The 27,235-nt window shown below is 34.9% G+C and overlaps 4 protein-coding genes across 10 annotated transcripts; 3 read left to right on the top strand and 1 right to left on the bottom strand.

Annotated features, from left to right (window-relative positions):
* Nucleotides 1-6,788, top strand: LOC147484097 (protein ZINC INDUCED FACILITATOR-LIKE 1-like). Of its 3 annotated transcripts, none has more exons than XM_086581594.1 (18): nt 1-313; nt 413-563; nt 1,338-1,378; nt 1,507-1,567; nt 1,678-1,780; nt 1,915-2,017; nt 2,169-2,222; nt 2,331-2,393; nt 2,758-2,807; nt 2,913-2,988; nt 3,468-3,680; nt 3,883-3,970; nt 4,412-4,497; nt 4,597-4,704; nt 5,263-5,307; nt 5,413-5,501; nt 5,976-6,019; nt 6,422-6,788. In XM_086581594.1, the coding sequence occupies exons 1-18, from the start codon at nt 311-313 to the stop codon at nt 6,511-6,513; spliced, it is 1,470 nt and encodes a 489-aa protein (XP_086437720.1). In that variant the 5' UTR covers nt 1-310; the 3' UTR covers nt 6,514-6,788. The 3 variants fall into 3 exon arrangements, with proteins under 3 accessions (XP_086437720.1, XP_086437721.1, XP_086437722.1); XM_086581595.1 differs by having other exon boundaries at nt 190-313; nt 5,419-5,501; XM_086581596.1 differs by lacking the exon at nt 2,169-2,222 and having other exon boundaries at nt 192-313.
* A 2,441-nt stretch (nt 6,789-9,229) lies between these two features.
* On the top strand, nt 9,230-16,610 carry LOC147484096 (protein ZINC INDUCED FACILITATOR-LIKE 1-like). The gene is made up of 17 exons (XM_086581599.1): nt 9,230-9,650; nt 10,473-10,513; nt 10,768-10,828; nt 10,945-11,047; nt 11,172-11,274; nt 11,453-11,506; nt 11,599-11,661; nt 11,835-11,884; nt 11,991-12,066; nt 12,529-12,741; nt 12,913-13,000; nt 13,210-13,257; nt 13,550-13,686; nt 13,967-14,011; nt 14,122-14,210; nt 15,633-15,676; nt 16,159-16,610. The coding sequence occupies exons 1-17, from the start codon at nt 9,473-9,475 to the stop codon at nt 16,242-16,244; spliced, it is 1,479 nt and encodes a 492-aa protein (XP_086437725.1). The 5' UTR covers nt 9,230-9,472; the 3' UTR covers nt 16,245-16,610.
* Nucleotides 16,611-16,753: 143 nt separating this feature from the next.
* Nucleotides 16,754-18,247, bottom strand: LOC147484095 (uncharacterized). Its single transcript, XM_086581598.1, has one exon. The coding sequence runs from the start codon at nt 18,171-18,173 to the stop codon at nt 17,040-17,042; it is 1,134 nt and encodes a 377-aa protein (XP_086437724.1). The 5' UTR covers nt 18,174-18,247; the 3' UTR covers nt 16,754-17,039.
* A 1,365-nt stretch (nt 18,248-19,612) lies between these two features.
* Nucleotides 19,613-26,457, top strand: LOC147484094 (protein ZINC INDUCED FACILITATOR 1-like). Of its 5 annotated transcripts, none has more exons than XM_086581590.1 (17): nt 19,613-19,758; nt 20,217-20,257; nt 21,054-21,114; nt 21,189-21,291; nt 21,416-21,518; nt 21,631-21,684; nt 21,798-21,860; nt 22,072-22,121; nt 22,227-22,302; nt 22,901-23,116; nt 23,324-23,411; nt 24,221-24,306; nt 24,411-24,518; nt 24,651-24,695; nt 24,817-24,905; nt 25,553-25,596; nt 26,225-26,457. In XM_086581590.1, the coding sequence occupies exons 1-17, from the start codon at nt 19,617-19,619 to the stop codon at nt 26,314-26,316; spliced, it is 1,461 nt and encodes a 486-aa protein (XP_086437716.1). In that variant the 5' UTR covers nt 19,613-19,616; the 3' UTR covers nt 26,317-26,457. The 5 variants fall into 5 exon arrangements, with proteins under 5 accessions (XP_086437716.1, XP_086437715.1, XP_086437719.1 ...); XM_086581589.1 differs by having other exon boundaries at nt 21,380-21,518; XM_086581593.1 differs by lacking the exons at nt 25,553-25,596; nt 26,225-26,457 and having other exon boundaries at nt 24,817-24,909.
* The last annotated feature ends 778 nt before the right edge of the window (nt 26,458-27,235 follow it).

The raw sequence follows: 27,235 nt of genomic DNA, 5'->3' as shown, positions 1-27,235 counted from the left end.
AAGGATGTTCTAAAAAAAATTATATTTTTCTTCACTCTAAAGATTCAAGAAATAGCTTGGTGGTTTTAATCTTTTTTTAACTAGATTTTAATTTATATAAATTATGGGCAGCAATAACTTGTTCCACTCATCTCTCTCATAAATTACTGTGTGTTCAGTTACACAAGCATTAACCCTTGTTTCTTTTTCCACAAAAACAAGACAATCGATTTTAAAGGTATATCCAGTTTCCAATTTGCAACGTGACAGAACATTAGTGAGACCTGTCATGTATCTAGCTGTCCCGCCACCATTGTCGCATTAATATGGCATGGTATTTTTATTTTTTAAAGGCCTGTCAGCTTATGACTGATTTTTCTTAAATGCAAAACAAAGAAGAAGGCTGACAGACTGAAAACTCATTTTGATTTAGGCTCAAATGGAGAAAGCTACACCTGAGCCATTGTTGAAGAAAGTGTACTATGAAAACTGTCCAGGTTGTAAGGTTGATCGACGTAAAGATACACTTAGAGGAGTTCCAATCAAAGAGTTTTTCTATGTTTGGATTGTGGTACTATGTAATGGTAACCACTTTACACTCTATAGTCTATACAGTCTTATCATTGTTTTGATCCTTGAAACACTTTATGTTCTTACTTACTTTTTAAGCTCAGCATGCATGGAAATGAGATATTACTGGGGTTATTTGATCGAGAATTTTTCTTTTAACTATTTATGGACTTTTCCTTCATTTTTAAAGAGATTATGAGAATATGAGCTTGCTTGATTGTTGACTCTAATTAGTGACCTTGTTATGTTATATGTGTGTTTTATTGAAAAAGTTCAGTAGTCATTGTTTTCAAGTGATTGGCATGCATGAGGAACTAGAACTGAATTCTGTCTGTGTGAAGCCAAAATGAATATAGTAAATGTCAAATTTAAATTGGAAATATATAGCAATATGTATTGTTTCCTCTCTGCCATTTACTTGTTATGTTGCCATTTAAAATTGATTTTATATTTTAGTTTGGTTTATTAAGATGTTAAGAAATTGTTCAGTGGATCTGTTGGTGGTCCTGTTTTGATTGTGAAGAAATCTCACAAACAGGTACTGTTAAATGCAATTACACCATGGCATTTTTCGGTTTCTAAAAGAGATACCATACCTGGACCAAATATGAAAACAAAAATATCATAAAAATTTGTTGATATTATGCTCTCACATTTACTTTTGATCTATGGTAAAGTTGCCAAGAAGTATGTTTTAGTTTTTATTCTTACAAAATGTTTTTGTGAAATGCTTATAAGACCAATCCACTTGCAGTCTAACATCCTATTCTATTTTATCCCCTTTTCAGCTTTGCCAATATCATCCCTCTTTCCGTTTCTTTACTTCATGGTAAGAATGTTACAAACTGAAGCTTCATTTAAATGTCAATTTTAGTAAAATTTTGACAGATTCATGTTGATACTGTGCTATGAATTACTATGAAGTCTCTGTTTTTGATATCTTGTTTACTTTTGTAGGTAAGAGACACCCATATTGCGAAAAGGGAAGAAGATATTGGATTCTATGCAGGTTTTGTGGGTAAGCCATACTTTAATAACTTATACATATGGCACTGCAAAATGATGAGCACATAACAGTAGTACTTGAAGGTACAATGCACTGTTTAAAATATGTTTCATATGTTGAAGGCGCTGCATTTATGTTTGGAAGGGCATTGACTTCTATTATGTGGGGAGTTATTGCTGATCGATATGGTCGGAAACCTGTGATAATGATCGGAACTGCTTCAGTGTTAGTATTTCTAGGTTTTATAAACTGTGTGGTTCAACTTTAGTGTCAACTATCAAGAATGAACTTCAGCTTCTATCTTGTGGAGCTTGTTGTCAGGCTCACTTCGGTTTTGGCTTGTTACTTTTCTGTTTTAGGGTCCTGTTCAACACTTTATTTGGCCTCAGTACAAGCTTTTGGATGGCAATTTTTACAAGGTTTCTTCTTGGAACCATGAATGGACTTCTTGGTACAATTAAGGTATTGTTATGCTTGTGTGCTTGTGTGTTGAATTCTCAATAACGAAAACCAAGAATGTTGAGTTTATGTGTCCGCAGCAAGTGCAATTCCTGTTTTTGCTCCACTTTGTTCATACTTACATTATAAACTTAATAATCATCTATTTTAAAAGGCATACGCTTCTGAAGTTTGTCGGGCAGAACATCAAGCTCTTGGACTCTCACTTGTAAGAAATATTCTTATTTGTCATCACGAATGTAGTTTTGAGCTGAGTAATTCCATCATGTCAATTAGTGCTATTACTTCCAAGTTCCAACGTAGCATATTGTTTCAGGTCAGTACAGCATGGGGTATAGGATTGGTAGTTGGTCCAGCCATAGGAGGTTTCCTTGCACAGGTACTGTTCAACTGTCGAATTTATTTTTATTGTTTATGATGTTAAAATCAGTTCTATTTGGTAGAAGAGCAATTGTGGTGCAGGCATTTGGCATGAACAAAGCAAAATATTTAAGTACAGGTTTTATATGAAGGAAATATTTAAGTTGGAAATGGAACCATTTGTACTCCATATAATAGCATTATAGCACATCCTAAGTAGTGGAGGTTGAACCAGTGAACCTCACTTGTTCAAAATCTCCCTTTTTCGGGTTTTTCCCATTTTGTTTTTAACTAATGTTTCCTTAATCTTTTTTACATACCTTGTTTTTGATCTACAATGATGTCTAACTTAAAACAGCATCTTTGATGTACTTTCTTTCCAGCCTGCAGAGAAATTTCCAGATATAGTTTCGGAAGATTCTCTATTTGGAAGGTAGCCAACATGGTATCTATTATCCTGTATTTTTTGTTTCATTTCCTCATGTTCATTCTCTGCAGTTTAAAGTTAAGGAGATTTTTATGAACATTTCTTCTGTAGGTTTCCATACTTCTTGCCATGCCTTTGCATATCGATCGTGGCATTAGTTGTGTTTGTTGCTTGTTTCTGGCTTCCAGTATGTTCCTCAAACAATCTCCATTTTGAATTCCTTACTTCTTGTCTTCAAAAACCATAATGCTTTGGTCTTAAAGTATGGATTTGATTACTATCACGCACTAAAGCTTTCATATAATCAACTCTTTTGTCCTTCTAACTAGTCTTACTACTTGAAAGTTCAGAGGGATACCACCTTAAAACGTTGATCTCTATTATTTCAGTTAAAAGAATAGGCTGGTATAATCAGCTTTGTCCTCACTTTGGCAAGTTGCTTACTTGTGGAAAGCAGTTCAAGAGACAAAATTGACAAAAAAATAACCTTGTCACTTACGACTTTTGTATTGTTGATGCTTACAAATTGCAGAGAATCTAGGTGTTAATTAGAGTTTAGTGTGTGATAAAGTGATAAGTTGTTTGTGCTTGTAATTATTGTCCAGCTATATAAACCACTTGGATGTCTATTTATATGACTTGAGGTCTTCCATTTTTATATTGCAGGAAACATTGCACATGAACCATGAAAATGGAGAAGGAGACAACTCATATGAGGCGTTGGAGGCGCTGTCTGATGGATGCAACCTGAAAGCAGATATACAAGAGAATCAGAAAATCCATTCTGAATCTAAGAAAAGTTTGTTTACGAATTGGCCTCTAATGTCAGCGATAATTGTATATTGTGTTTTCTCACTTCATGATATGGCCTACTCAGAGGTAAGTTCATGTAGTTCAACACTAGTGTAGCTCAACTACGTTTCTTTTTCCCTATATACACTTTATTTGATCTCACTCTTCAATCAATATTATCATAACAAGTAATAGGTTCGTCTCTTACTTCAAGCTAGTAACCATCCTTCGCAATGTTATATATCTTCATGTAGTTCAATATATCTGATGGCTGAATTTTCTTCTGCAGATATTTTCCTTATGGGCTGTCAGTCCTAAAAAGTTTGGTGGATTGAGCTTTTCAACTGATGAGGTTGGCGTTGTTCTTGCAATAACTGGTGTGTTCGATACATATTTATTGTAGTTTTCATAGTTTTAATTATATTTCTTATCATTAGTGCTTTAGAAATTAGTAAAGATGAGAAGATTCTGCCCCGGATTAAATTGAATGAAGTATTGTTGCAGAATTTCAAGTTAATACTATATGTGTATACTATTAGCACTTCTTATTGCTTTCTTATTTATAGTTACTTAGTTAGGGATTTCAATGTATAGTAATTAAAACTTGTTCGAGATGCTCTGAATCATCCTTAAGTTCCTATGGAGATCAAAAACAATTCTTGTTGGAGAAGCATTGCTAGAAGCTTATTCCTTTAAATACCAGAACATCAATATTAATCCATCTTAATTTGTACTTCTATATGTACATAGAGAACTACAAAGTAGTTTAATGATTTTCTTTGTTCTTGCGGTAGATTTACTATTTTTTTTTTTTTTAGGTGTGGGCCTTTTAGTCTTTCAAACTTTTCTATATTCACCAGTAGAGAAACTACTTGGTCCAGTCGTGGTTTCTCGCATTGCAGCGGTAGGCTATGAAGATCTTCTTTTTCATGATTGAAGTTTATCTTTGAATTTCATATGTGATACTGGATTGAATTTTCTCCTTTTATGCTTATATGTGAAGGCTTTATCGGTACCGGTGCTATCAAGTTACCCCTTCATAGCTATGCTATCTGGGTTTGGCCTTTCAGTTTTACTCAATTGTGCATCTATAGTGAAGAATGTCTTATCAGTAAGTATGCTTTCAATGGTGTTCTCTCTTGACCTTTCAGAAAGCCTTCATCATCATCCTCGTCACCAAACCCTTATTGTTTAGTGTTCAAAGATGAAAATTTTTGTTCCCATTACAATGTTTATGTTGTAAAGGATACAATATGATATGCATATGCTTATGGTATATTTGTATCCTTAGCATGCGTCAATTGAATCTCGATCTTCATTCATTTTATAGTTGCTACTGTTTTTAAAGTAGGGCCTATACATTGATCTAACTTCAACACAAAGTTTCGATGCTTCTCCCCAGACCTCAAGTTATTTAAAGAGGAAGTGGATAATTTGGCAAAAGCACTGCTAAAATCTTCATTTCCTAGAGGTTTACAATACGATGCTTTCGCGCCATGTTACTTTCATGACCTCAGCTATGAGCCTATGAGTTCATTGACAATCAGACAACTAAAGTATTTGTAACTCTCAGGCTGTTGCATGAATAAACTTATCAAACTTGTGAACACAATTCCTGATTATATCATTGTAATGTGTCACATTCTGACAGTTATTTCTCTGAAACCAGATATTCATTGTCACTGGACTATTTGTACTACAAAACAATGCTGTGGTAATTTTCCCCTCTCAATTTGGGTTGATATCTTCTGGTGCGTGTGTGCACTCGATTCACCAGTACTACTAGTTTTTGGATGCTTATTTAGTACCATACAAACAGGACCAGGACAAAAGAGGAGCTGCAAATGGCATTGCTATGACTGGAATGTCTCTCTTTAGGGGTTTTGGTCCGGCCATGGGTGGTGTTCTGTAAGTACTCTGTGCTCCTGGGGATTGTTTTTTTTTTACAATGATTGCATGTACTTGCACAGGAATACAACGCAAGTGCTTCACCTTTAGGTGACCAAGAGTCCAAGACAGAGTCATATATGTAAATCCTTGGCTTATGTATATGACACATTACAGACCAGCTCAGTCATACCGTCTGATATATTAATCATTATATGGTTGACATGATAATGTTATATTAGTCACACCTTAGAATGCCATGTCCAAAATAAAGGGGGGTTGGTTGACCTCAGTTTTAATCTCATGTTGCCATATAGGTTGTAATTTTCCATATACAGTCGTTTTTCTTGATGTGGATAGCATTCATACCATCATTTTTTGTTGCCAAATCCATTTGATGTATTTGATAATTTAGGGTGATTTGGTTAATTATTAGTATAAAGAAACAAAGTTCAAATCTTTTTCCTTGGTTACTCATGTCTTATCTACATGCAGCTTTTCTTGGGCACAAAAGCGGCGTGATACTTCATTCCTCCCTGGTATGCAGCACTCTCTACTCTTAATAGACTGTCCTGTTTCTTAACATGTAACAACATTTATGGTTCTATCCAAAATGGCTGCCGATGAACTGTATATTAATCGTTAGCATGGAGTCAGATTTCAAAGTAAGTCACCCACACGGTATTCATCCAATATTATTGAAATTAGCTACCAAAGCATTCAAGTGGATCAAATTGTCCGACTTAAAGGTTTTAAGCATAAAATAATTGTATGAGAACGGAGCACAGAGCGAGCCAGCCAGCTATACTGATCTTATTTTCTGCCACACTCTAGCTCTTTAAATGTACTTGTTTTCCTGTTACATTTTTGTGGTCCTAAGTCAGTGTTAGTATCCTATTGAAATCTCTTATATGTGGCTAATTAAGCTTCTTGGAATGCAGGCTCCCATATGATCTTCTTCGTCTTAAATGTGATTGAAGTGATTGCATTGATTCTGACCTTTAAACCATTTCTAGCTATACGCACTCGGTAACATCAGCTACATGTATATATATATATATAAAAAATACCAAGATCGATAAATGACCTCTTTTAATGCGTGAGAAAATAATTCATGTCATGAGATTTGGGATATATTTGTAGAGCTACAACTCCTACAAGGAAACAAAGTTGGAACTCGGGACAGTATTCAATTACACCAATATCTGATTTTACAAGCAGGGTGATTATTTGTAATTATTCTACCAGTGCAACAACTATTGTATTGGTATAATGAGTGTAGCAATTAAGTTCACTTTTAAATTTTGACATCGTATGGTCTGTAACTCGGGCACTTTTTGAGTTATCATTAGAAATGGAGGGGTTCTAGGAACATATTTTATCTTAATATGTAAACAAATTTAAAATCATTAGGGTTTTTATAAATTTTGAATTAGGCTAATTTTTTGTAGATATGATTTTATAACTATTCTAAATATTATTACAAATAATCAAAAAAATTCTAAAATTGTCAAATGTGGTTAATAATTTACAAAATTTGGCTAATTGTATACCGTTTATTTTCACCATTTTGGATATTATATTTGGCAAGTTTATATTTGACAAGTTTAGAAATTTTTTATTTTTTTATTATTATTTGTGACAATATTTAGAATAGTTAGAAAATCATATCTACAAAAAATTAGTTTAATTCAAAATTTATAAATATCCTAACGATTTTAAGTTTGTGTAAGTATTAAGATAAAATATGTGAACCCTCCTTAGAAGGAATTTTTTTCTTTTTTTTTGGTGTATATGAAAGTGAAGTAGTGAACGGAACTCCAATTACTTATTTGTTTTTGCTGGCAAGTGGAAACCACCAAGTTTGAACGCCAATTATACTAAGCTAATAAAATTATGAGTTGAGGTCATGACGTATGTATTTTGGTACTTTTAAAAGTCCCGTACTTTATATATAGTAGAAGTTTAAAGCTGCAAGACACTTTTATTCGATCGCCACAAAGAATTGTTTTGCATTTGACTGACGCAATATTGAGAAACTTGACACTTCGTTCGATTAAATTATTGACTCTCAACTCTCAAGACACCTTGGGAAGAAAAATATAAAATGGTAGCCCCGGCATGGTCAATTAACTCATTCTTATCAAAATGGACTCTTGGAGAAGCCGCTATGAAATGGAGTACCAAAATTCCAAATGGAGTCCATTGTTGACTCCATTCTGTATTCCTACTGAGTTGGGTTGTTAATTAATGGACGGGGCATTAAGAATGTTTTGTCTTTTCATTTAATCTGATATTGACTCTGGCGGCTTGCGTTTTTTTAACAAAAATGGTCTATTAACTGATAAAAACATTTTAGGTGGTGATAGTATATTTTTAAATTTGAACAAAAAATTTAGAGAAACTGGTTGCAAATTTTGACTAATTCTAACTGGTTTGAGATTATGGGTAGGATTGGGTCGGGTTTGGATCGGATATGGTTATATTCGAATCCGAGAATCCGAACCTGATTATATCCAAAATTTAATATCTGAACCCGACCCAAATTTGAATAACCCGATCGGATAACACTAAAAATTAAAAAAACCCAAAAATTATATCCAAACCCGACATATCCGAATCCGACCCAAATATATAAACGGATATGAAAATCAACTCGAATTTGATGTATTCGGTAATCGGGGTTGGGTCGGATTCGGGTTTATCCGACCCGATTCCCTGCCCTATTTGCGATTGTAGACCCTACAACGCTATTTATACTTGATGTGGCGTCGCCAAGCCCGATTTATTATTGTCGCGGCGACATTACCACTGTCGCGACCAAGTTGAAAAAAAAACTCGTGCAATATTTCCACTAGTACTGGCGCGTAGTGCTAGTCAAAATAAAAAGAAAAAAAATTAGCGACATTTGCAATAGCACGCGACATGACCAATATCGCTCCCTATTCGCATCCAAATTGTTAAATTTGTGAACAATGATGCGAACGAACAGGTGATGCAACTGAATATACTAACCTAAAATTGGAATTCGGAAAAATTTCAAATTTTTTCTTCAAATTTGAAAGATTTTGACAGGAAATACTATCACCTAGAAATGCTATAATGTCTACTAACTGATTAGAGCCTGATTAGAGCTGCCATAGCAAACAATTACTAGTTCATAATAAATTTATAGACAGGTAACTATTTACTGAATGTATATAAAACCTCATATGGGTGGAGTGGCTGTCCGAAAAAACTGTTAAACTGTTCCAAAATAGATTTGACCAATAGAAAAATGTTGGTTGTGGACAAGTCTATCCACAAATCCGTTCTCTTCCCAGTTCTGTATTACTCGACGAGGAAATTGACTTTTGATCATATAGTAAGATGTCGTAATCCTTTTATAATAAATACTACGTCAAGTCTAGCCACAAAATTGCCTAATCACAAGATAGAGGTATGATGATGGAGACTTTTGGTCTGTAATGTTGTCAATCCGACAAAAGATATTTGGGTCAGAGATTCAGATCACTCAGATGTGTGTGGACGAGATTCTATATGGGCCCCATATCTGGGTCCTCAAGTCCTTTATGATAAATTACATGTCCAAAAGATTGCTTCATTGCTTACGTAAATACATAAAAGTAGAATTCTGTAAACTAACGTACCTCGCCAAGGACAGTGACATCGTTGGCAGGCCGCGAGGTTGGTCCTAATTATACATTTTGTTTTGTTCAAGTGCAGATATAATCTGTAATTCTGTATTCAAGTTTAAGCAACACAATGTTTGTTTTATGCATTTTTTATCTTTAAGAGTGTAATGTGTAATGCAATGTTTGCCCACATTGGTACTTGGCTTGCCACCGAACAGGACAAAGAGGTGGCATATGCAAAGACTCTTTACACTCTTTGTAGCAAAATTGAGTTTGCCTTTCAAATAGCAAACTGATCATAAGATTCATGTATTAAAATGCACTTTAATTCTTTTGGAAAATGCTGAACTTAGATGCATGGCACTTGGCAGTGTTGTAAACTTTACAACAATGGAGAAAGAAGGTGCAGAACCATTGTTGAAGAAAGTGTATTATGAGAACTGCCCTGGTTGTAAGTTGGATCAGCGTAAAGATACTTATACTGGAATTCCAATCAAAGAGTTCTTCTATGTATGGGTTGTTGTGTTAGGCAGTGGTAAGTACTAAACACCCTTACCATAGTTTTTTATTTATGAAACTGTTCAGTGTTCATTTTAGCTTTATATTGAAGGTTGAGATGAAACGTAGTATGATAAAAGACATTAGCTTTGATGTTTTTATGTACTGGGTATGAGTATTTTAATCAAAGAGTTTCCTTTAGCAAAAAAATCAAAGAGTTTCTTCTACCTGTGTGGCTGTGTTTTTATGAGCTTTATATTGATGGTTGGCTACTTGGATGATCCATAGTAACTTATTGTTAGCTTAGGCTTCTTTAATGATGAAAAACACAAGTTTTGTTGTTTTTACGAGATGGGAATGAGTAATTTCAATCAAAGAGTTTCTTTTGTTTATGATTCTTTTATGGTTTAAATTTTTGCCCCATTAATTATTTTATGCTTTATAGATGTTTAAACTTGCTTGAGAATTGAGTTATAACATGAAATTATACATTGTATAGGTTTGGCTCTGTATATTAGACATTGCTTTAAGAAATGTGCATTAGTAATTGCAACTCTTTATTATATTGTGCAAAGCCAAGATGATTATCGAATCAACATTTTTGTGAGCTTGGGATTTAGAGCTCTTTATTCAAAAGTCTAATTTGCTGGACAGTTTGTAAAACATTCGGTATAGCATGTTCAACTTAAAAGTCAATTGAATTTCTTAATCACGCCCCTGTGCCAACATTCGATCGGTGTTGTATTTCATTCATTTTATGCATTTAAGTTGTATCTCTTTCTTATAATTTATTTCCACCTGTGAGACCAATGCACTTGCAGCTAGCCTAACGCTTTCCTCTGTTAATTGGCCTTTTCAGCTTTGCCAATATCCTCACTTTTTCCGTTTCTGTACTTCATGGTAAGAATTTTACCAACTGAAGCTCCATTTGAACGTTTTGTTCTACCAGTTTGTTTTATATGAAGATTCTCTACATCGAAATCACCATTGAACGGCATCTTTCACACACTCACTCTCACAGACATGGATCATAGAAAAGGAGAGAAAGTTGGGGAACATAAGTGGAGACATCCAAATCTACAAGGCTTTCTTTAACTAAGCCAAGTCTTGCTAAGTAATCTATAAAGCCTTCTAACACCTGTTTACTTTTGTAGATAAGGGACACACATATTGCAAAAAGGGAAGATGATATTGGATTCTTTGCAGGTTTTGTGGGTGAGCATTCTACACTCTACAGCCTCTGTTTATGTCACGTGAACTGATTTGCACTTGACTATAGTACTTATTAATTATTATAACCTGATTGTTTAAGATATATTCATTTCTTCAAGGTGCTTCATTTATGTTTGGAAGAGCATTGACATCTTACTTGTGGGGAGTTATAGCTGATCGTTATGGTCGAAAACCTGTGATAGTCATCGGCACTGCTTCAGTGTTAGTATTTCTAGGCCTTATTACATGTCAGATCCGACTTATTCTCAAGGATGAAGTTCAGCTTCTAACTTGTCGAGCATGTTCTCAAGGTCACTTTGGTTTTGGCTTGTTATTTCTGTTTCAGGGTCATCTTCAACACTTTGTTTGGCCTTAGTACAAGCTTTTGGATGGCAATTTCTATGAGGTTCCTTCTTGGGACCATGAATGGACTTCTCGGTCCAATTAAGGTATTATACGGCTGTGTGACTCTGTCTCTAAAGTTTGGACTTGAATTATTTAAATCTTATGAGTTCACGTGCCCATGCGTTATGTGAGTATGGGAAATCAGAAATTCATAATTTTTGCTGCTTTTGTTCCAATAGTTTCCAAGTTACAATTTGAATTTATCAGTTTTCCGTCTTGTAGGCATATGCATCTGAAATTTCTCGACCAGAACATCAAGCTCTAGGACTATCACTTGTAAGAAAGTTATTTTGTTTCTCATCATGTAAGAAGTTGTGTTTCCATTTGACCACTAGTGCTCTTACATTCAACCATGTGTTTCGTTTTAGGTGAGTACAGCATGGGGGATAGGATTGATTGTTGGTCCAGCTATTGGAGGTTTTCTTGCACAGGTACGATACTGTCAGTATAGTTTTTTGTTGCTTACTTGCAGGAGAATCAAGGCACTACCACCAAACTGATAAGTGTTACCCACTAGCAATTCTAGATTGTTTTGCATACCTTATATTTTATATGCCATGTAGTTCAACATACTTATTATCTTTTGATGAACTTTTATTTCTAGCCCGCAGAGAAATTTCCAAGTATAGTTTCTAACGAGTCTCTATTTGGGAGGTGAGCAAAACCATGTCCAGTATATCTAATTTTCTGTTAATTCATCATGTCCTTGTCTTGTTTTCACTTTAAGTTAGTGATACTATATAAACTATATCTGGTGTAGGTTTCCGTACTTGTTACCCTGCCTCTGCATATCAATCATAGCGCTGGTGGTACTCATTGCTTGTTTATGGCTTCCAGTATGTTTCTTGAACCAGAATATTGTTCATATTAATTTCCATTTCTTTAGTGCCTTAAAATATCTGAATTCACTTTATCTTGTGTTATGGCCTTACGGGCCATTACTAGCACACACTACTTTCTTATGATCCACTCCATTGTAATTCACTCATTCTAACTAATCTTACTCTGGAAAATGCAGAGCAATTATCAAGGAGTTTTTTTACTCATATAGCTCTGCTGTCACTTTGGAGAGTTTCATACATATGTCACTCGCTTAATTAGATAAATTTTGAACAAAAGGACTTGAGAAACCTTATAATTATAGATTTTTTTTAAGATTATTGCTGCTAAACAATTATTAAGATTGGGTAATTTTTGGATGATATATTGATATTTTTACTCAAAACTTATCTTCAGCTATATGAACACTTTGATGTCTAATTACCAAATTTTGATGTCTTCCATCATTTGGAATGTAGGAAACATTGCACATGAACCATGGAACCAAAGGAGGAGACAACTCATATGAGGGATTGGAAGCGTCATTGGATGGATTTGACAAGAAAGAAAATGTTGAAAAGAATGTGAAATGTCATTCAGAACCTAAGAGAAGTCTGTTAAAGAATTGGCCTTTGATGTCATCGATAATTTTGTATTCTGTTTTCTCTCTTCATGATATGGCCTACTCAGAGGTAATGTCATGTTAACTTATTCCACGCGCTTGTTTTAATATCTTGCAGACTTGCAATGACTAGTTGTTTACAACAACACCGTAGCTGTACTTTTCAAATGTGATAGCCTTGATTTTTTTACAATTTTACTTGTCATTTCTTGTTCACTGATGTCTAAATTTTCTTCTACAGATATTTTCCTTATGGGCTGTCAGTCCTAGGAAGCTAGGAGGATTGAGCTTTTCAACGGCTGATGTGGGCAATATTCTCTCAGTCTCAGGTCTCTTGCATAAGTGTTTTGATTTAGAACTAGTGTTGTCTTAGTTTACACTCTCATTTGAGAAGAAGAGCTTGTGAAATTAGTTTGCTTGAATATACTTCTCCAGCTTCTACTCAGAACTCTTTTTAAATTCTTCTGATGACTAGGTGCATGCTTGTTGGATATAACATGTGCAATGAGGAAGAGTTACTAATTCATTCATCTTTTAGGTGCGGGCCTTTTTATCTTTCAAACTTGTCTACTCAGAACTCTTTTTCAATCTAAATTCTTCTGATGACTAGGTGCATTCTTGTTGGATATAACATTCAAGGATAGTGCAATGAGGAAGAGTTACTAATTCATTCATCTTTTAGGTACATCAGGTTCAGGGGAATCCTTTTTATCTTTCAAACTTGTCTATATCCAATGGTTGAGTTTTCAAACCTAGATTAACTGGGCTTCTCTTGGTTGTTACTTGAGTTCTAACATAGTATTTGCATATACTATCAAGATCTCTTTGCTTGTTTCTTGTCTGTCTTTAATATTTGACCCTGATGTTTGATTAAAAGTGATTCTTCTTGTCTGTCTTATATGTGAAGGCTTTGTCTATACCGGTGCTTTCAAGTTACCCATTCATAGCAATGCTCTCAGGGTTCAGCCTTTTAATTCTACTAAATTGTGCATCAATTTTGAAGAATGTCTTCTCAGTAAGTATTGAGTTATAACACAAAGTAGTTAACTTGGTAAATTTACTGCTAGCTAGTAAGTTCATTTCGTAGACCTAGACGTTTACAATGTATACTGATGCTTCCACAGCATGGTTTCTCATCACCTCAGTTATGAGTTCTTCAATAATAAGACAACAAAATAGTTGTAGCTGGGAGTGTCCTGCATGAATTGAATCTCAGAAAAGCATGCAGCAGTGCACACACTTTAAATTCAAATCATATTTGGAGATATTCTTCTTACAGATTGTTTTTTCTCCAGATATCCATTGTCACTGGACTATTTGTTTTACAAAACAATGCCGTGGTAATGTATTCACCATATATTCTCTCTTAAATGTGTATTTATACATACTCCTCTTCCTTTCTACAAAGAAATAACTTGTAATTTGATGCTTATCTGCCTATATAAAACAGGACCAGGACCAAAGAGGAGCCGCAAATGGAATTTCTATGACATTGATGTCTCTTTTCAAAGCATTTGGCCCAGCCATGGGAGGTGTTCTGTAAGAACTCTTAACTCCTGAGAACTCTCTTTTACAATTTTAGCATGTGATTAAGCAGGAGTGTGATGTCTCTTTAAATTTCGAATTTAAATGATTATTTTGTCTCGTGTTCCATCTTTAAAGAGAAAGACAATTTGTTTATATTGATAACTGCTTGGACTAGATGATCAGACTGTTCTTTTTTTTTTGTATAGCTTATCAAATATTTCACACATCAAGCACATTAGATACTGTAACACCAAGTAAAACCTGTGGCCCTCCTCAAAGGATAAGTTTCATACTGGAGAGATGGCCTTTGGATCGTATAATTAAAATTGAATCCTAAGAAAATCCACAGGCGTAAAAGTCGAACACGATGCAACGTAGTCTGGTCCACTAGTCAGCTCAGGATCACGTTTGATATGGACAATGTTAAATTGCCAATTTTTCCATAAGCTCAAACTTATGTGAATTATCAATTCTATTAATATATTATTAGAGTAGGCTCGATGACACTCATATATGTCAACACTCCCCCTCAACGCTGGAAATACTGCGGTAGAAGAACTAGACATCTTCACCTGGCAAGAGTTGAACTGGAAATACACAGGTAGAAGGACTGGACATCTTCATCTGGTAGGAATTGAACCCAAGATCTCTCAGAAACCAGAGGCTCCGATACCATGTTAAATTGCCAATTTCTCCATAAGCTCGAACTTATGTGAATGGTCAATTCTATTAATATATTAGAGTAGGCTCTGTGACACTCGTATATGTCAACAAACAAAACCTTCAAAAATGGGTGACACCATTACATTGTTAAATCTTCACCTGAAATTTTTAAAAAAAAGAAGGAAGGATATGTTAAGTGCCGAATCCGTATGGAGTTTGATTGATCTTGATTCTGATATACATAGTATTGTGTCACTGCTAACCAATTTGTGGCTCCACTCTTTGTTTCTTGCTTTTTAAGTGGTTTTATTCTTTAGCATGTTATTCGTAGTTAGTACCTTTACTATTTTCCTAATTAGAGTTGGATACTTGTTAGACAAGTAATCCACAATTATGAATAAACCATTGAAGATTATTGTCTTCAGTTTCACTATTAATGAAAGCTTTTGCTTTGAGAATTGGAACTAACTTGGCGATTAGATTCAACCATATACTTATTGATTGGAAGTAATTTGTCATTCAGGAAATAACTGTGTTTATATTTCTTTACGCTTTCCCCAAATTATTGACATCACTGTAGACTACTTGTTGCCAGCATGGAAGTTTTATACAATCATTTTCCATTTTGATACTGGCTATCTCATTCATACACATATAGTTAGCTTATCAAGCCAATCAATATTTACTTGAATAATGAAGGTGATTTCTGTGAACTAAAGAAATGAAGTGTCAATCTCTTTTCATCAATTACTCATGCCTTCTTATATGTAGGTTTTCGTGGTCACAAAAGCGTCGGGATGCTTCTTTCCTCCCAGGTACGAACTACTCAACTCGATAAAGTAATGTCTCTTGTTTGTTAGAAGTTAGAACTAGGTGCATTCTAAAAGGTAAGTATAGAAGGAAAATTAATTCGAACTGATTTTAATACTTAAGATGTGATAAAATGTATGGAAATGTATTCATTTTAACTGAAACTTACTCTTTCTATAATTCTTTTCTTGCACTACTAGACTTTATTAAAGGCTACATTTTAGAAAAATAATACACTGATAGTCTGATATTCAATCATAATACGGTTCAGCAGAAGCAGTCATATATATTTTTGAGCTTGTAATATTATACTGTAGGTCTCTCAACGTTTTTTCCTCAACTGTTTTCTTTCTCGTAGCCAACCTTTATTGTGGTAATCTAGTGTATTATCTCTGTCTACTGAAATTTCCATTCCTTTTGAAAATTAAAATAAAGTCTTTAATATTTGTTTAGAAGATATTCATGCAATTTGCTTCTTGGTGTGCAGGTTCTCATATGATCTTTTTCGTCCTAAACGGGATCGAACTGCTTGGACTGATCATGACTTTTAAACCATTTCTAGCAACACCGTAATTGTGACAGCTGGAAAACAAGCCAAGCAAGAAACATGGAAGATAAATCACCTATTTTTGGTGCGCACGGAGAAAGTCTCCATTCATTTAAGTATCTATGGCATTACCTACGAATCATCATATCCAAGTTCACGAGTTGAGTGAAAGTATGAGCAGGGCGATTTTTTGCACTAGTTATAATCTAGATGAAATAACATACGACCAGACTATGCAAAGATTAGCATAGCATTATAAGGAATATCCTCATTGTTTCACTGGTCATTGTGACAGCACTCGACCCTGCAGGAGTGCATGACACAGTATTTTGTACAGAGTTATTGAAAGTGTAAACTAGTTATAAAAATTCAGACAGTTCTTCTTTGCACAATGGATGAGTAAATGAGTCTCTTTAGTCTTTACATTGTTACTTTCTCACATATAAACGTCAAGAAAAGCCCAAACAAATTAAGCATAAAAGTTCTCATAATCCGAGCATATCTAATGCAATGGCAATTGCAAAGAAACGAATTCTCAACTAAAATCAATTCAATTCAATTCAAAAAACTAACTATGGCCAAAGGCCTACAATTCCTTATATAGAACTAAAAATAAAACACTCTAAATTCGGAATTAAAATACTCTTATACTAAATAATCTCAAAATACTAATTAGACCCAATTCTAGTACTCTCTAATAAGATAGAAACTAATATAGGACTCAATTATCAATGTGAAATCCTAATTCACATCAATATCAAATATGTACTAGCCACCTCACTGAATCCTGCGAGGTGGCAGCTGAACTGGTTCTGGAATGCTTATGCAAAAAGAGGTAGCAGAGGACCTGACTCAATATGAACTCCTCCATCATCATTAATATCAGGAAGCTCGTTGAGGTCAAACACTGCTGTCTGACTATGTTCAACTACCTGCGACCTCACCAATACTGAGGAAACCCGGTGACATGTTTTGTGTCCACCTAGAGCTTGGCCTGTCTCGAATGTCTTGTTGCACATCGTGCACTGGTGACTGCCCTCGCCCTTCGATTTGCCCACTCGTTTCTCTTCTGCTGCTGATCCATTACCTATTGCAAAAATTTTGGTACTGAATATCTCTGACCAATCCTTCTTTCTCTTGTTATTATGGCTAGACATATGACCACCCAAGGCTTGGGAAGTAGGGAAGGACTTACCGCAGAAGTGACATTCTTTAACATTCTTTTGCTTGACATCCATCAGACTTGTACCTCCTTCTTCAACTGCTTCTGGATTTATCATGTTTTCATCCTGCTTCACCATGTTCACCTGTTTTTTATCCTCTTTTTCCTTATGATCCAAATTGCTGACAGAGGAATAGTGACGTTTGCGGCCTCTCTTTGCAGTCGGCCAGGTCTTTTGGATATACGAACAGAGATTTACAGACGGTGATGTTCCTTGATCACCAGTAGTGGCTTTCTTGGAAATATGAAGAACAGAATCTATTGATGAATCAGGTGAAGGAGTACAACTTCTTGAGTAAGATGAGCTATGTTTATCTGTCGTGCCAAAGGTTTTGGAAGTTGCAGTTCCCCTCAATTTTCTTTCAGGGTGGCTGTTCAGGTGGTCGTACTTCCTCTTCTTCACAGGGAGGTTGTTGTGGTTTCTTTCTGCTGCTTCTTCCTTATGAATATATGTCGGTGACAGCGGCTGCGCAGAAGAAGTGGTATTGCTATTTGTATTTGAGATTAGGACAATTTTTCTATCATCTCCAACACTAGTAGTACCACCAGTAATCTTCTTTGCTTCTTGTTTCCTCCCATCGCTACGGCTAGACATAGTGAACTTGATTCTGAAAGGGGATGTGCTATCGGACTTTGCCCATCTATAATAAGCCTTAGTTTCTTCACTATCATCATCTGCACTTGTTGTTTCTTCTTCTTCTTGTTTCGAGAACTGCAAAATCTGTTGATCCATGAGAGCAAAGTATAGAACAAAGTCTTCTATTGTTAATATATAGTGGAGTGGGATAGTGTTGTGAACAACATAGGAAACTTGGGGCAAAAGTAATAGGTTGTGAAGTGGAAGTCCGAAACTAATTAGATACCTTATTTGGATAGAATATGAACTAATTAGAAACCTTAGTGAAGTGTAATACCGAGTGAACTAATTAAGCTACTAATTTAGAGTGTAATTTGGTGGTCAAGTACCTAATCATGATTAATTTAACGGTTTAACCCAAGGCCCAAAATATGATATCGCCGATATATATCGTTTTTTTGGTACACCGATATTGAAATATTCGATATATCTCAACTGAATATTGAATCATTTTATTCCTAATATATATCACAATTTTCGATATAACGATATATATCAACCGATATATCATATATAAATTGTTGATTTTGACTGATATTGTTGACTTTAGGACCCAAAATATCATTGATATATCCGATATATTGTCGATATATATCTTTTTTTGGTACACCGACATCGATATATCCGATATATATATATATCCACCGAATATTGAACCTTTTTTTCCCGATATATATTGAAATTTCTTATATAATGATATATATCGACCGATATATACGATATATCCTATATAAATTGTTGACTTTGATCGATATTGTTGATTTTGACCAATATATTGACGATATTTTCGATATAATCGATAATATTTCTGATATATCGACATACAAAACAAAATTTTGAATGGTCAACAAAAAAAAAGATATCTCCGATATATTCGATATATATTGGTTTTTAAGTACACCGAAATATTCACCGTATTCAATATTTTGAGCCTTGGTTGACTTTGACCAAATATTATTGACTTTGATCGATATATTGATGATATTTCTGATATAATCAACTATATTTTTGATATATCGGCATACAAAACAAAATTTTGACTGGTCAACAAAAAAATAGATATTTTTTATATTTTTGATATATCTAATATATATCGATTTTTAGATATATATCGAAATATTCACCGAATTCGATATTTTGAGTCTTGGTTTAACCGCGACTCATTATATCGAAATTTGAAAATTTCTACATATACCAAAACACTTGTCAAAATCCGTGATATGTTTTGTGCCGAAACTCTGAGATACTAAATATTTCACCGAAAATTTCTTAGATACCCAATGATTAAAATGAGTGAGACATAAATACATAATAAATGCTTAGAAAGTTCTTAGAAGTTTCCCAAGGTAGAAAGAGTTACATAGGTTGAGAGTTGACAGTTGACAGTTGTTCTCTGAGACATCTTGGCTACACTATCATTATGAGTTTATGACATATATACTGACATGTAATAGAGTCACGTGCAAATTAAATAACGTATAAAAAGTTAGTTAACCTGGAGATATGCATGTTAGTTAGTTAGTTAGTTAGTTTATGAAAATGGAGAAAGAAGCATTGTTGATGAAGAAGGTGGTGTACTACGAAAACTGTCCGGGTTGTCAGTTGGATAAACGTAAGGAGACCCAGACTGGAATTCCAATCAAAGACTTCTTCTTTGTATGGATTGTTGCATTCAGCAACTGTAAGTACTACTAAACAGATGAGTTTTTGTTGTTTTAAGAATGGGCATACCCTTTTTTCTTATGCTCTCTGATTTTAAGTACATCCTCTTTAGAATGTGAGCTTGCTTAATTAAAATCTAGTTAGTACTGTTTCTTAAGTTTGTAACTTTGTTCATTGGGTCCAAATACCCAAGTTTGTGCCGGAACATATTGGTCTGTTTGTACTAGTTCGTTGGCAAAACCATCACAAAACTTTTTAATTAGTTTTCCAGTTTTAATGGAAAGTTTGTTAAATCTAAGCAGTGAGCACAGGAAAATGTATTTGTTAAAACACAGAAATAAGATCATGTTGTACGCATTCAGTTAATTGTCTAGTACTTATATTTTATATCTCTTTCTTTATGGTTTTATCATGTATAAGAATAAGACCAATGTACTTGCAGAGCCTAACATTTTCCATTATTCATTGCCATTTCAGCTTTGCCAATATCGTCTCTTTTTCCGTTTATTTACTTCATGGTAAGTAAGTAACAAACCCAAGATTTATATATTTTTTGCCAGTCTGTTTTATTTGAAAATAATTCCTATAATCCAATATGTTTTTGCACAACTATTATAAGATAGGGGATGGCTAGATTTACTCAAATATATTCACTAGTGGCTTCTTCTCTGAATGAATGTTTAATGGTTGAAAGGCAGAAGATTTCACTAATCCTAAATAGGATTAGAAGACCATGAGCTCTGTGGCCTAAAGCATTGTGGATCACAATATTTTCAAACTCTGGTTTCATGAGAAGCACCCTGTACAAGCATTCAGTTGCAGTATTTGCTTCTCAAAAGAAATTGAACTACTATTATGCAGAAATAGTATGGATGAATAATGGATAATGGATAATCTTATTCGTTCGAGAAAAGAGTGTTAAATTGCCAATTTCTCCTAAGTTCGAACTTATGTGAATAGTCAATTCTATTAATATATTAGAGGCTCATATATGTCAACACTCCCCAGGATTAGAAATACACAGGTAGAAAGTAAGAAGTTGAACCCGAGACCTCTAATAAACCAGTGGCTCTAATACCATGTTAAATTGTCAATTCTGTGAAGGGTTAATTCTATTAATATATTAGAGGCTCATATATGTCAACAAAGAGTTCTTTAATAAAGTATCTGATTGGGTGATTGGCAATTAGGGATAGTGTTAATTGATTTTGAGTCTTGGAATTTCTTCTGCCTATAGTGAATTTTGGCTGAGGTTCATGATAAAGTTTTTCTATACATTCGATGAAGTCTTTAAGTTTGTGTTTACCTTTGTAGGTAAGAGACACACGAGTTGCAAAGAGGGAAGTTGATATTGGATACTTTGCAGGTTTTGTGGGTGAGCATACTTTAGCCTCTAGCTGTACCACTTTTGTAGATTGGCACATAACTGCAGTACTTACAAACTTGTAGGGGCAGCATTCATGTTTGGAAGAGCATTGACTTCTTTTATGTGGGGAGTTATAGCTGATCGATATGGTCGAAAACCTGTGATAATGGTCTGCACTTTTTCAGTGTTAGTGTTCTAGACATCATTACCTGTCATATTCAACTGAATGTCAAGAATGAAGTTCAGGTTTGTACCCTTTCGTGCATGATCTCAGGTGCTTCGGCTTTGGCTTGTTAATTATCGTTTTCAGGGCTATATTCAACGCTTTATTTGGCCTCAGTACAACATTTTGGATGGCAGTTTCTACGAGGTTCCTTCTTGGGTCCATGAACGGACTTCCCGGTCCAATTACGGTATGATAATTTTGTGCATATGACTTTACTGAGTTTCACGAGTAGATGCGCCACACGTTATGGCACTGTGTTGCCTTGCTGTAATTAAATATATCTATCTTCTACATCATAGGCATATGCTTCTGAACTTTGTCGACAAGAATATCGAGCTCTGGCACTGTCACTTGTAAGAACTTCTAATGTGTTCGTCGTCATTAGTACAATCTTTATGGTACAACCTTAAACTAAGCATGTTCATTGCATAGTGTAATTACATTTCAATCCTCTATTTGGTTTCAGATGGGTACAGCATGGGCCATAGGAGTGCTTGTGGGTTCAGCAATTGGAGGTTTCTTTGCACAGGTGCAGATAATGCCAGAACATTTTTTATTTTATCAAATTTTTTTCTGATTGAGAAAAATCTATCTGGTAAATTAGATAAGTATGTAGACAATTGTCCACCTGAAATTGCAAATGCTACCTACTCTAAACTTGTTTATGAGGAGCTTTACAGCTCCTCTCTATTTCCTGTAAATTGTGCATGCCTTATCTTTTGGTCAACTTTTGTCTTTAGCCTGCAGAGAAATTTCCAAATGTAGTTTCTAAAGATTCTTTATTTGGGAGGTAAGCAAAACCATGTTCCCTTATGTCAAATTATCAGTCATTTCAACATGTTCTTTGTTTAGGGTAATTTAAGGTAATGATACAGATAATAATATATTGTTGCAGGTTTCCCTACTTCTTACCCTGCCTTTGCATATCAATCATAGAGTTGGTGGTGTTCGTTGCTTCTCTTTGGATCCCAGTATGCTGCCAGAACCTTGTTCATATTATATTCCATAGTTCTCAATTGTCTGTCTTAAATTGTGTGCTTTCACATGATCAACCTCATTGTCATTCTAACAGTGAATTCCTTGAAAATTTAGAAACATTTTTCATGGACTAAGAGTGTGGGTCATATAAATGTATAGTCAGCCACGTTGTTACTTTGGAGAGTTTCATGTTTGAAATGCCCAAACAACACGCAATGGAAATGCCCCAACCAACATAGCTTGCTACTTTGCTAGCTGAAGGAGTTTTCAGTCAGGTCAGCAATTTCCTTGTTCTTCTCTCCGACCTTCTCCTTTGGATCCTCGGCTTGGAGTTGGTCAATGTCAGCCTTGAAATGGGATGATAACAGAAAGAATTTTTATCCAAACATTAATTGGTCGTGTATTAGCAGACGCTAAATGAGATACGTTTTAGTTGTATACTAATGCCAAACCATAGTGGATAATTTTAATGGTAGGACTTTCTTGTATGATATATTGCTATGTTTATATTCACAACTTGTTAAAATTCATCTGTGTGTACTTTGATGTCTAGTTACCAAAATTTGGTGCCTTTCATAATTTGGAGTGCAGGAAACATTGCACATGAATCATAGAATCGAGGAAAAAGAAGACAACTCATATGCACCATTGGAAGCGTCCGTGAGTGAATGCAACAAGAAAGGGAATGTTCAAACTGATGGCAAAAGTCTTTCGGAACCTAATAAAAATTTATTAAAGAATTGGCCCTTAATGGCAGCGATAATTTTATACTGTGTTTTCTCACTTAATGATATGGCGTACACGCAGGTAATACCATCTTGATAACTTCACTGTAGGTTGGTGCATCTTTATCGTAATATATGTATGCACCATTTGGTAATTTTCCCTTCACCCATAAATACAATAGGAAAAGGGTTTTATTTTCAAGCTGGTAACTACTATTTTGAAATAATATAGCCATGATTTGTTGCAACTTTACTTATATGATGTGATGCCTGCATTTTTTTCCTACAGTTGTTTTCACTCTGGGCTGTCAGTCCTAGAAAGCTAGGAGGATTGAGTTTTTCAACCGATGAGGTTGGCGATGTTCTTGCATTTGCAGGTATCATGGATATTAGTTTAATTAAGAACTAGTGTAAGACCCACCCAGTACCATGGGGGGATACTGTCCCCACTTAGCCACAAAGGCTTAAATCCTGAACAGGCCTCTAGACATGTATTTGGTACATTATTACTATATTTCCAGGGTAAAAACTAGCTTCCAATGTGAGACTAAACAAAATGTGCTATCCCAGTCCCACCACCATAGAGAAGGAAGCCGTCCTCGATACAGAAATGACCAACTCTATAACACAGGTTGATATTTTTCTCAGAAAATCTCGCCGCATGTATGTGGTAACTATAGCAGGAGCTAGAACAACTTCGTATGAGATGTGGAATAAAATCCCCATGGAGCATAGGGCATTGCGATAGGTGTTTCCTTGGTTTACATCTCCTCTGACAGAACGTGTTTGCGAAATTAGTTTAAATGAAGATTTTCTCCAGCTTCTGCTCCAAATCTGAAAATCACATTTAGAATTGTTGAGATGTTTAGCATAGTCCGACATGGGATTATTAAAGCCTAGCAATATAGTATAAAAGTTCATAGATCTCTCCTCTCATCACCATTTGATTTTGAGTTAGATGCTCCAAAGTTTAAGAATATGTTCTCAAGAGGCGCTAAATTGATATTTGAACTTTGTGTGAAATGAAATTCAGTGTCTTTTACGGTTCAAAAGATAATCATACTAAATGTGAACTTACATTTGATCGATGTATTTTGCATATGTACACAGAGTCAAACAAATATGTGAATTTAGTGATGTCTCTTCTGCACGTGGTAGTGTTACTTACTTTTTCATCTTTTATTAGGTGCTGGACTTCTAATCTCTCAGACACTTCTATATCCAAGAGTTGAAAGAATTCTTGGTCCTCTTATGGTTACTCGCATAGCAGCAGTATGCTATCAAGATCTTTTTCTTTCTTGTTTTGAAGTTTGTCTTTAATTTCAACTGGGATAATTAAATGATTGAAATTGCTCGTTTTATGTTCTTGCATGAAGGCTTTAACTATACCGGTGCTAGCAAGTTACCCTTTCATAGCTAAGCTTTCTGGGTTCAGCCTTTCAGTTTTACTAAATTGTGCAACTTTTCTGAAATATGTCTTCCAAGTAAGTAGTATGGATTTGATCATGTTTTTCCTTGTCATTGCAGAATTCCTTCATCCTCATCATCATCATAAAAATCTTACTTGCATTTTAGGAAAAAAACTTTCTTACTTTTATTATGTGTTTTCGTACCAGGTATCCATTAGCACTGGACTATTAGTTATACAAAACAATGCTGTGGTAATATTTCCCAGATATGCTATAGTGCTATACATATTCCTCTTCATTTTTTTGAAAATAAGTTGGAATTTATCATAACTACTGGCTTTTGGATCCTCATTATCTCTCACTAAATGGACAGGACCAGCACCAAAGAGGAGCTGCAAATGGCATTTCCATGACTGGAATGTCTCTTTTTAAAGCTTTTGGTCCGGCCATAGGAGGTGTTTTGTAAGTACCCTGGGAACTGTTCTTTTACAATTACAACTTGTGCTAGCACAATAGTTACATGTTTCACTAATGTTCAGTGTGTAATCATATTTGATCTTCCATCGCCAAAATGAAGACAATAAATCCTAGATACGTTTTTTGCATGGCTGTCAATAATTGTAAGTTTCTTGGCTAAAGTTGATGCCTACAGCCCCCCAGTTCAGCACATCAAGCACAATCTATTCTACATTACCAAGTTAAACACATGGCCCTCATCTACACATTTGGATTGTATGATACAATAGAAATGGTTTATGAAATCCGGACCTAGATATTCAAACTCGATGCGATTTGGTTGGGTTGTAGTACCATTACACAGGTAGTTGCTCCTCTTGACATACGCCTTCTCTAATACCTCAAGCTTTTGCAGTAAATTGCAAACCTTCAATAACAAGTCCAGTAGGAATGGGGGGTTATGTTCAGCAGTAACAAATCTCAAGATCGAGTGATCTACTTGTTGCCTGCTTGGTAGCTCTTTTATTCTGTCATTGTTTCTAATGCTGAGTGTGTCATTCATAACTTGCATGCTTAATCTTGGTTGAAGAAAATTAAGAAACAAAGTTTCAATCTCACTTTTGAATTCAGTTACTAATGGCTTTTATGTACAGGCATTCTTGGGCACAAAGGCGTCTGGATGCTTCTTTCCTCCCAGGTACAAAGCACTATATCTTACATCTATTGAGCAATCCATCTTGTTTTTATAAGTAAAAAATGATGACGTGAGTTCGGTTTGGAACTTATGGCGAAATTAAAAATCAAAATGGACTTATAGCGAAATTATTATTAGGTTTTGTCCTTGGACCGTAATCTCACACTACTTTCTAGTATGTCTTATTTATATTCCACTGAAAGATTCTACTCTATTTGTCCATACATAAATAGGGCTGGGAATGGTACGGGATCAACCCGAATCCGACCCATATCCAAATTCATTTTTATCCGAATAGCCCGTATCCGAATCTAAATTATCCGACCCGAATATCCGAAAACCCGAACTATTTTAACAAGATTCATATTTTGATGCCTAAAAATAATTTATATCTTACATTTATATATGAAAATCATTAAAATAGTGTATTTTTTGTGTGTTTTTAGTGGATATGGATATCCGAATTCCGACCCGAATCCAGATGGATCCGGATATAGTAAAGAGATTTGAGTGAAAATCCGACCCGAACCCGCTCCATTTCCTGCCCTATACATAAATCTCCATTTCTTGTGAAAAATAGAAGAATATATTCTTTACCAGATTTTATATGCAGTTTGATTCATGTATGCAGGTTCTCACATGGTCTTCTTCGTCTTAAATGTGATTGAACTTATTGCATTTATAATGACTTTTCGACCTTTTCTTCCAATATCGTCGTATTGAGGACTGCCACATGAAGAGTGCGTCTTTTTCAGGCGTATGAATTGAAGTCTCCTTCATTCAAATATTTGTAGAGCTACAAGATGAATCATCATAGGCAATCACACTTAAATATTTTTCTGTTAATAATGATTTTGGTAAAAATGTTCATTGTTCCACTTATAATTTGACAGCACATATGCTCCAGTATGTGATGATATGGATGTATGACACGTTGAAAATAGAAAAATAGGTGTCATCACCATCACCATCACCAATAGAAAAAGTAGGTGTCAATGTGTCATCACCATCACCATCACCATCAGCATCACCATTACTTGATGGCATTGCACCACTTCAATCCACTGTCCCCCATTTTCAACCCAACAAAATAAAAACCAAATTGAACCAAAATAATAAAACTACAATCCCATCACTTTCTCCCCACGATCCCAGTGCCATCATTTGTGAGTTGGACCTAATGCTTACGATAATTTTGACAACCACAAAATAATGAAGAATATTTTAAAGTAATGAAATTGAGGAACAATTTAATGATTGTCCCATGTAATAAAATCAAGTTTTTGTTTGTGTTTTTCAATTGTTGTAATTTTCATCAAATTGGATGTGTGGACGAATTTGGATTTGAAGTTTATAAATCGGTTTAATTGGATTTGAATTTAGATAAAAAAAATTAAAAAAAATCACTTGATTTTGGAAAAAATTTGTGCCAGACTGCCAAGATAGGTCATATAAATCACTACCAAACGACCACAACATACTGCAGAAATTGGAAGCTGATCAAATTTCATAGATCAAATTTATGTAATTCTGATCAAATTGTGAGGCTTCAAACGACCTTTTGGTGTCGTTTGAGATCAATATACACGGCATGGCTGAGTTGTTTGAAACCTTGCACGTACATTAATTGGAACGGGCTCAT

Source organism: Coptis chinensis, chromosome 8 (assembly GCF_015680905.1).
Source record: "Coptis chinensis isolate HL-2020 chromosome 8, ASM1568090v1, whole genome shotgun sequence".
Classification (NCBI taxonomy): domain Eukaryota; kingdom Viridiplantae; phylum Streptophyta; class Magnoliopsida; order Ranunculales; family Ranunculaceae; genus Coptis; species Coptis chinensis.
Note: the sequence above shows the minus strand (reverse complement) of the source record. Positions and strands in the feature narration are given on the sequence as shown.

Coding starts and splice junctions, on each gene's coding strand:
- LOC147484095 (XM_086581598.1), bottom strand. CDS start 18,173: ATGGATCAACAGATTTTGCAGTTCTCGAAACAAGAAGAAGAAGAAACA.
- LOC147484096 (XM_086581599.1), top strand. CDS start 9,473: ATGGCACTTGGCAGTGTTGTAAACTTTACAACAATGGAGAAAGAAGGT. Junction 10,514..10,767: donor TTCCGTTTCTGTACTTCATG/GTAAGAATTTTA, acceptor TTACTTTTGTAG/ATAAGGGACACACATATTGC. Junction 11,507..11,598: donor AAGCTCTAGGACTATCACTT/GTAAGAAAGTTA, acceptor GTTTCGTTTTAG/GTGAGTACAGCATGGGGGAT.
- LOC147484097 (XM_086581594.1), top strand. Junction 1,379..1,506: donor TTCCGTTTCTTTACTTCATG/GTAAGAATGTTA, acceptor TTACTTTTGTAG/GTAAGAGACACCCATATTGC. Junction 4,498..4,596: donor TGGTTTCTCGCATTGCAGCG/GTAGGCTATGAA, acceptor TTATATGTGAAG/GCTTTATCGGTACCGGTGCT.
- LOC147484094 (XM_086581589.1), top strand. CDS start 19,617: ATGGAGAAAGAAGCATTGTTGATGAAGAAGGTGGTGTACTACGAAAAC. Junction 21,685..21,797: donor GAGCTCTGGCACTGTCACTT/GTAAGAACTTCT, acceptor ATTTGGTTTCAG/ATGGGTACAGCATGGGCCAT. Junction 24,519..24,650: donor TTCTGAAATATGTCTTCCAA/GTAAGTAGTATG, acceptor TTTTCGTACCAG/GTATCCATTAGCACTGGACT.